General features: G+C 36.9%; 1 protein-coding gene across 1 annotated transcript in view; it reads right to left on the bottom strand.

Annotated features, from left to right (window-relative positions):
* The window catches only part of EMC2 (ER membrane protein complex subunit 2), an 81513-nt gene that overhangs the window by 49653 nt on the left and 22087 nt on the right, over positions 1-9773 (bottom strand). The window contains exons 2-3 of the mRNA XM_006830642.1: positions 1324-1437; positions 541-605 (exon numbers count right to left, since the gene is read on the bottom strand). Coding sequence (XP_006830705.1) covers positions 541-605; positions 1324-1437 — 179 coding nt within the window. The remainder of the gene's footprint in view (positions 1-540; positions 606-1323; positions 1438-9773) is intronic.

Below are 9773 nucleotides of genomic sequence, written 5' to 3'. Positions count from 1 at the left end.
AGCAGCAGTCAAGAGATCAAACGACGTATTGCATTAGGCAAATCTGCTGCACAAGACCTTCTTAAAGTGCTGAAGAGCAAAGATGTCAGCTTAAGGACTAAGGTGCGCCTGACCCAAGCCATGGTATTTTCAATAACCTCATATGCATGCAAAAGCTGGAGAGTGAATAAGGAAGACCGTAGAAGAATTGATGCATTTGAGTTATGGTATTGGAGGAGAATATAGAAAGTGCCATGGGCTACCAAAAGAACCAACAGATCTGTTTTGGAAGAAGTGTAGCCAGAGTGCTCCTTGAAGGTCAAGATGGCCAAACATCATCTCTCATACTTCGGACATATTGTCAAGAGGGACCAGTCACTGGAGAAGAATATCATGTTTTGTAAGGTGGAGGGTCAGAGAAAAAGAAGAAGACCCCCAATGAGATGGATTGGCCAAGTGGCAGCATCGATGGACTCAAGCATGGCAATAGTAGTAATATATATATATATATATATATATATATATATATATACACACACACGCTTACGTTTCAATACTTACCAATGCCAAGTCATCCCGACCATAGTCTAGAGCTGCAATCATCACTTGTTCATATATGATCCAAACTAGATATATAGAAAGAAATTGAACTTAATAGAAAATTCCATAAAATAAAAATATTTGCAAATTATTCTTGTTCTTTCATATATTAAAGAACATAACACCTCATTGAAAACTGAGGTACTGAATTATTTCTGGAATTAAGGAAAGAAAGCATCCCTAGTGGCACAGTGCTAACAAAAAGCCAATAGTTCAAAACTACCAGTAATTTCACAGAAGAACAATTGGCAGTCTGCTTCCAGAAAGACTTTAAAGTCTTGGAAACCATATAGAGCAGTTCTACTCTGTCCTGTGGGGTTGCTATGAGTTGAAATCAACTTCGATGGTAGCAGGTTTGGTTTTTGGCATTATACGTTTTCAGCATTGCAAAATATTTTAATATCCTGCAAAGTAAAAACTTAACAATAATACCTTTGTTATTCTAAAAAGCTTCTTCATGAAATAATTTTGGCCAACCAGACATGTGGCCGTGTAAACATGAAGCAAAGATTGTATTAGATAGCTTCACTACTGCCAGCAATTACAAATCCTTCACAAGATTTATCATTAAATTCTGAAACATGAAATTACAAGCAGATTGAAATGAAAGTAGGAAAAACATTATTCATAAATATGCAGTTTAAACTAAAAAACACAAAAACAAGTGACAAACAAAAATGCAGGTAATAATAATAGACAAGATAGCTGAGTCTGAATACAATAAAGAAATTAAGAAGAACTTACTATCATCTCCAAGCTTAGAGGCATATTCACTAATCAGCTCTTCTCCAACTTCTACAATTTGCTCACTGTTTCTGGAATTTTCTTCTCTCCATTTTCTCATTTTATCTCTCATTTCTGGCAAAATAAAGTAAGTATATCTGATCAATGGCAAACAAGACACAAGATAAACTTTTAAGGTGAAGAAAATACACTCAAACCAATGAAGATGACAGCTTAAGACAAACTGACAAAAGTAGAAAGTCAATTTAATAAAGCACAACAGATCCTTTAGCAGATAGAAAATTCATTTCAATAAACAAAAAATGACTCGCTATCCCTTTAAGCACATTGGATCTTAACTATCTTATGGACAGTTACCTTATGGATCTTAACTTAAACAGAGGAAGTAAATTACCAATATAACTAGTCCCCTGGGGAGGGGGGGGGTAAATAAATACAAGAGAAGCACAGATCTTTCACTGTTTACAGTGTCCCAGATTACTTTCAGGATAAAAGGTAAAGCTTATTTCCCCAGATAACAAAGTTTGCATTAAAACCTCAAAATATTCAAGGTGCTTAAATCCACCCACTGATGCAGGATTATAAAAATTAGATATAATATTAGACTATTAGCACCAAAGGGATATTCATAACAAAACTCCTTTGTAGCAACAGTATTATTACAAAGGAACAAAAGATATATAAAGATACACTACCAGGTACAGAAAAACACAGGAAGCAAATCAGAACAAGAGAAATATTTTGTGTGTATCTGTATATAAACAGATGTTGTTGCTAAAGCGCTGTGGAGTCAGTTCTGACTCATAGCTATCTTGTAATTGGTTTTCCAAGGAATAGCTGGTAGGTTTGAACTGCCAACCTTGTGGTTCACAGACCAGTGTTGATCCTATAGCACCATACCACGAGTCTCTATATATAATATATACATATAATAAAGAAGAAGGCCAGAAAACAATTCAATATAATAGGGAATGGTGGAAGCCTTAATTACCATTGATAATAACAAAAATAAGTTATTCTAAAATAGTACCTAATCCAGTAAACATTTTTTTTTACACAATTAAGATCCAATGAACTGATTCACCAATCATACACATGCCTTGTTACTCCTCTGACTCAAAAAGCTTATATTCATACTTATCTGAAATACCACCTTCTCCTTTCTACAGTAACAGATGTTGATGAGAGTTAAATCATTGAATTAAATAGTTGTTAAACTGATGAATTAAACAAGCAATGTGCTAGGTCCCTAAGGAAAAAAATAATAAGAGAGAAGCACAGACAATTTTTCACTATTTTTATATATACTATCTGAGCCCTTGTAATTCAAAGTTTGGAAAAGAAAAGTCCTCAAAATCTGAAAGTAGACTCTCAGTGAACTTACAAAAACAGTCTTAGAGAATCATTACAAATTAACATGCAGTTAATTCCTTCTTCTGCACCCCAGGAAAACAGCTTGCCTCTCATTCTGCCTAGGAAGTCTCTTTGAAGTGAGCCTTACAGGCTGAAGAGTAATTCAGGAGGCAAACAAGAAAGAAAGTTATTCCACACAGAAGAACTTCTCATAATTCAGTATTAGAGAAACAGTGTAACCACAAAAGGAATGGAGAGGGAGTTAAAAAGAACACATTATAAGAGAGCTATTGTTTCATAGTAAAACAAATTTGAAGTCTATTTTTGAAAGTGCTAGAAAACAAGTAAAGATTATTAAGCAAAAGAAAAAGGGGGGTGGGGAGAACATGTTCAAACCTGCAAGTTAGAAAAAAAACATTCTGGTGATAGAAAGATGGCTAGATTGATAGATAGATGATACAAACAAACCCAGAAGATAAACTGGAAAGAAGTAAAAGACATCAGTCAAGAAAGATGTACAGTCTAGTGGAAAGAACATGGACTTCATACAACTTAGCAAACATGTGCTTTATTTGTCCTACCTGTGAATGGAGTCCTGGTGTGGTGCTGTTGTCTAATGCATCACACTACAAAGTCATTTGAACTGCAAGGTCGGTGCAAGCTCACCAGCTGCTCCTTGGAAACCCTATACAGGGTCACTAAGGGTCGGAATCGCCTCGATGACACTTCACAATAACAACAACAACAACAACGAACGAACGCATGACACACTGACCACCACTCATCTGTTAGTTTGTCATACTGTGGTGGCTTGTGAGTTGCTGTGATTCTGGAATCTATGCCATGGGTATTTTAAATACCAGCAGGGTCACCCACAGTGGACGGGTTTCAGATGAGTGTCCAGACGAAAACAGACTAGGAAGAAGGAGAGATGAACTACTTCCAAATATTTAGTCACTAAAAACATTAAGAATAGCAGAGAAACACTATTAGATATAGTGCCGGAAAATGAGCCCATCAGGTTAGAAGGCACTCAAAATTCAACTAGTGAAGAGCTGCCTTCTCAAAGTAGAGTTGCCGTGAAGATGCAAATGGAGTAAAGCCCTGGGGACCTTCATTTGCTGATGGGGCACAACTCAAAATGAAGAGAAACAGCTGGAAATATCCACTGATAATCGGAACATGGAATGTATGGAGTATGACTCTAGGAAAACTGTAATAGGAGATTTGTAATAAAGAGTAAATGAAATATATATAAAACTCTCAGCAAAGTTTCTAGCACAAAATGGGAACTCAGTAAACATTAGCTTCCCTCCTTGCTAGTAAAACCATCTAAAGAAATACAAAAATTACACAATGACTATAAAAACAGAATAAAGCAAGAAAGCTGATACAAAAAAATTACAAATGATTTATGGGTGCGGGGCAGGGAACAGATGGAAGTGATTCTAAATGACTGGTGGAGTGGCAGCAACACAGTTTTTCAGAATCTCTAACTACTCACAATCAATCTCAACTAGAGACACAGACAGTATTTACAATAAACCTAGTTGTATAAAGGATTCCCATACACCGTAGATAAACCAAGTCAGGGTGAATCACAAACAGCTACATGAGATGAATGGTAGGATCTATGTGGAAGAAAGCTAAAGGAAGAAACAGGTGGCATCTGATAGACCCAGCAACAGAAGAGCCAACACCACGAGCGGATCTGCAAAAAGCACCTAAAATAGGAGAGAATTTGACATCAAAATGGGCTGGACCAGTTCAGAGCCTATGTGAACTCTGAAAACTGAACCAGTAAGGGTTTGCTTTCGTTAGTTGTTATTGTTATTAAATGCCATCCAGTTGGTTCTGACCCACAGTGACCCTCTATAGGGTTTCCTAGGAGCGGCTGGTGAGCTTGTGGTCCAAACCAACTTTGTAGTCCAGCGCATTAACCCACAGTGTGACACCAGGACTCCAGCTTTCCTTTGTGTTGTTAAGTGCCACTGAGTTTGTTCTGACACATAGTTACCCTGCATAGAGTTTCCAAGAAGCAGCTGGTGAGCTTGAACCGCTGAACTTGCAATTCAAACTGACTTTGCAGTCTAGCACATTAACCCACAATGCTACTCCAAATTGAGAAGCTGTTGGAAGTGCAATACAAATTCAGCAACACAGATACAACAAGAAGAGGTACAGAACCAACAAATCTCATAAAATGAGTCATATTTCTTAACACTATACAACAAATACAACTGAAGAAAGAGCTCTCAGAAAGGTTTTTTTAATTCACTGAATACCACACCTCATCTAAGTTTCAAGAAAACTAAAATCATATGAAATGAGTAACAAAGAAGTACTGAGGTAAAATCCCTTATCAAGTTATTGAAAGATAAGAGAATAAAGAATAGAATATTACAGTCACTGAAAGCATACTACAAAGACAAACCCACAAAACAGATCAAAACTGTAATCTACTGTTTCAAAATCAGCTAAGGAAATTAGGAAAATAATACAAGACATGAAATTACAACATTAATCTAAATGTGAAGCTTCTGAAGTTAGTAGTTCTAAGAACTCAGCAAGGGATCAGAAATAAAAGAAAAACTTTTATTTTTTAATTTTAGAAATTAAAGCTAACCTAATAGGAAACGAAGCATAAATAAACACAGAAGATGAAAGAAGAAAACTTTTGAAATGCAAAAGTAATAAAGAGATACAAAAGGGTTTGAGAATGTGACAAATATCGAAGAAAGGCAAAGAATACCCAACATACTGAAAAAGGAATTATTCCCTAAGAAGAAAACAAAAGCAAAGGAATAGGACAAATACTAAAAACTACAATCCAAGAAAATTCTGATATAATAAAAAAGGTTTAAATATACTTACTGAAAGAACATACAATACACTGAGAATATTACCTAAGAAAGACCAATGCCAAGGGATGTTCTACTAAATTACTAGACTTTGAAAAAGGGGAGGGGGGGGGCGGAGAGTGAATACTTTGAGTATCTAAAGAGGGGGGGGAAGAGTAGTTGACTTACAAAGGAAAGAAAATTAGATGATTATTAGACTTTTCTATGACAGTATTTTATGCCAGAAGAAACTGGAATAACATTTAAGACACTCAAGGAAAGAAAGTGAAAGCCAAAGATTTTATATCCAGCTACAATCAGTTCCAAGTATAAAGTACTCAAATTGTGATCAACATGCAAGAACTTAGGAAATAAGGACTCCATGTCTTCTTCCACAGGAATCAACTAAATGGTAGGTTTCAAAAAACCCACAATAACTTATAAACCCATTGCCATCAAATTGATTCCAACTATAGCAAACCTATAGGAGGGTGAAAGAGCTCCAGAATTTACAAAAATAAAATCTTTACAGAAGCACAATGCCATATCTTTCTTCCATGGAGTAGGCAAGTGGGCTTAAACCACAGACCTTTTAGTTACCAGCTGGGCGTTTAACCAATCTGCCAAGAGGGCTTCTTAAAATGACTTAAAAGAAACTAGCAAGAACTTCTAAATGTTCATGAAAAAATGGAATTGAAAGGTAATGTAACTATTTAACAAATTTTTTGAAGTATCCATAGAACTAAGAAGAGATAATGGCTAAGGAGAGGGCATGCTTTTAGCTCTGGCTAAAACACAACTTCTTAAAAGAAATGGATGCTGTGGGACTTAGTGTTTATCAATAGGTTATCAAATATAGCAAACATCTAGACCTCATAAAGGTTAAATAATTTTGTACATTAAAAGTATTGTATCAGGGATTTCTGGTTTGGGGGCGGGAGAAGCAGAGGCAGGTAGGGGAGGTTCCTTGGCAGAGGCGCAGAAAAATCAGAGAAGGTGCTTTCCTGGAGCAGCTATATAGTTTTGGATCTAATATAAGGCGTGGGGCGGGCATCAGTTTCCCACACCTATCTATGGAGAAATCTGACTGTGGAAGGAAAGTACGGCAATTTCTGAATCAATCAGGACACTCCCCATGGGCCCCTCAGCCTGGGCTGAGATCAGAGGGTGGGACCACAGCCAGGCTGATAGAGTAATACGGTGCTAAAAACTACAGAGTAGCATCTGGAACAAGAGGTGTGACAGATTTTACACCTTTATTTCCTCCTCTCCCCTGTCACACCCTTAATGTCCAGCCTGGAAACCTTCAGGCAGGAGGGAGCGCACCCCCAAAAGGGTCCAGCATTATATCTGTGCAGCAAAGGCTACTGGTCAGTTGGCTACAGTTTTATTTTTGGTTTTGTTTCTCTTTTTATATTGTTTCTGTTTTGGGTCCTTTTTGTCTCACTTTTTCCTGGGGGTGGGCGCTTTCTCTCCCTACATTACCCAAGAAGAGACAGCAATCGTGGCCATATAGCCAAGTTACAAGCATACCCCATGATATACCACCATCTGGACAGGAGCCAATTCTACCTGCTAGGCATTACACGTGAAAAGGGACGCCTAGCTCCAGATCACGTCCACGAGGAGACAATCGGTAAGCTTAACAACACAGCAACATACATTCATTTTATCATTGAAAACACACCTAAGTACTGAAAATGTCCAAGAAAAACAAACAAAAGATCTCAGCACTTGTCCAAAAACAGAAAAGAGTGACTGAGACAAATGAGCTGGAAGCAGACACAGACTTCCCACTAGAAGAAGAACAGGATTTGGACCTGCCTGAGAAGGAATTCACAAGAATGATAAGCAGACAAATTTAAATGCTCCACAGAGAGATGGAGGAAAATAAGGAAGAAGTCAGGAAAGTACTACAGGAGCAATCAAACTAGATATAACATTGGAAACAATTCAAAACCTGCAAAAAGAGGTGCAGATGATTAATAATAAATATCTGAAATTGACAATACACTGAAAGGGCAAAGGAGTAGAATTGAAGAGATGGAAGCCAGAAGGAGTGAGCTGGAAGAAAAATCTCTCAATACTGCTAAGATAGAAAAGCAAGCAGAAAAACGGATTAAAAAATCTGAAGAGTCTAAAATTCATGCTGGATAACATGAAGAGGAATAATTTAAGAACTATTGATATTCCAGAACAGGAAGAATCACAGCAGTCCACTGAAGAGATAGTTGAGGATCTTCCAGAAGAAAATTTCTATAACATCTTGAAGGATGAGAAGATAAGCATTCAAGAAGCTGAATGAATCCCAGGAAGGATAGACCGCAAAAGAAAATCACCAAAACATATCATAATCAAGCTCTCCAAAACCAAAGACAAGGTTGTTGTTAATTTGTTGTTAAGTGCTGTCTAGTCAATTCTGACCCATAGCAACCCTGTATAGGGTTTCCAAGGAACAGCTGGTGAGCTTGAACCACCGACCTTGAAGTTAAATGACTTTGCAGTGTGACGCATTAGCCCACAGTGCCACATCAGGACTCCTAAAAACAAGGAGAGAATCCTAAAAGCAGCCAAGGAAAAGAGAAGTGTTACTTACAAAGGCAAGCAAATCAAATTAAACTCTGACTTCTCAGCAGAAACCACGTAGGCAAGAAGGCACAGGGAGACATATATAAAATGCTGAAAGAAAAAAAAAACCTGCCAACCAAGAATCATCTATCCAGAAAAACTGCCATTCAAATACAATGGTGCAATCAAAACATTCCAGGATAAACAGAAGCTAAGAGATTTTGTCAAAATCAATTCAGCGCTTCAAAACATCATAAAGGAAGTTCTTCGGAATGAAAACCAACAAGAACAGACAGCAAGCAAAGACTGACAGATGTGGCAACACCACCAGACAGATAGCAGAGTTCAGAACAGAACAAAATTACAACAATGGATTCAGAGGACCTGTGAGGCCCATCAATGATCAAAATAATAACAGTGTCAAAGAAGCGAAAAATAAAGAAAGAGATCCAGGTGGTGAGGAGGTCAAGTAGACTGCAGGATCCAATAGACTGTCTTAAATGGAGGGAAAGGTTAATAGACTAAAGAATAACCCAAAAGAAAGCTAATACTTCAAAACTTACCACGAAAATGAAGATCCAAGTAGAACAAGGAAACATTAAAACTAAGAAGAAACTGAAAAGAGATAACATAAAAAGCATGAATTCAGCACAAGAAGGCATGCAGAACACAGGAATAAGCAGCATTACAATAAATTAACATAATGATATCAATTAATTCATACCTATCGATAATTACACTAAATGTCAATGGATTAAATACACCAGTGAAGACACAGCGATTGGTAGAATGGATAAGAAAACAAGATTCTTCAATATGCTGCCTGCAAGAGACGCATCTTACACACAAAGAAAAAACCCACTAAAAGTTAAAGGATGGAAAAAATTATACCAAGGTAATTGCAATAATAAACAAAACAAGCAGGAGTGGCAATACTAATCTCTGATAAAATAAACTGTAAGGCAAAAACCGACATACGAGATAAAGAAGGACACTGGCTCATGATAAAGGGTTAATTGAGCAAGACGAAGTAACCATAATAAATACCTACGCTCCCAATGGAAGAGCACCCAATATCTAAAGCAAACCCTTCTAAAATTGAAGTAAGAAATTGACAAATCTACAATTATAGTGGGATATTTTAATACGCCACTTTTGAAAAGGGAGAGAACAACCAGAAAGACACTCGACAAAGACACAGAGAAACTAAACACAATCAACCAACTGGACCTCATAGATGTGTACAGCACATTCAACTCAACAACAGCACAATATACATTCTTTTCCAGTGCACATGGAACATTCTCCAGAACAGACCATGTGGTAGTTCACAAAGCAAGCCTCCATAAATTTACAAACATCAAAATACTACAAAACATCTTTTCAGACCACTATGCTATAAAACTAGAAATCAGCTATAAGAAGACCAAGATAATATAATAGAATACATGAAAACTGAATAACAATCTGCTGAAAAGTGACTGGGTAATAGAAAAATTAAACGTGAACTCACAAAGTTCCGGAAACAAACTAGAGCGAAAACACAACATAGCAAAATCTTTGGTACACTGCAAAAGCGATGCTGAGAGGACAATTTATTCCAATAAATGAGCACATCCAAAAAGAAGAAAGAACCAAAATTAACACATTAACTCAGCATCTCAACCAATTAGAAACAGACCAACAGAA

This window comes from Chrysochloris asiatica, unplaced genomic scaffold (assembly GCF_000296735.1).
Source record: "Chrysochloris asiatica unplaced genomic scaffold, ChrAsi1.0 scaffold00001, whole genome shotgun sequence".
In the NCBI taxonomy this organism is placed as follows: domain Eukaryota; kingdom Metazoa; phylum Chordata; class Mammalia; order Afrosoricida; family Chrysochloridae; genus Chrysochloris; species Chrysochloris asiatica.
The sequence above is the reverse complement of the archived record's forward strand: the minus strand, read 5'-3'. Positions and strand labels throughout refer to the sequence as shown.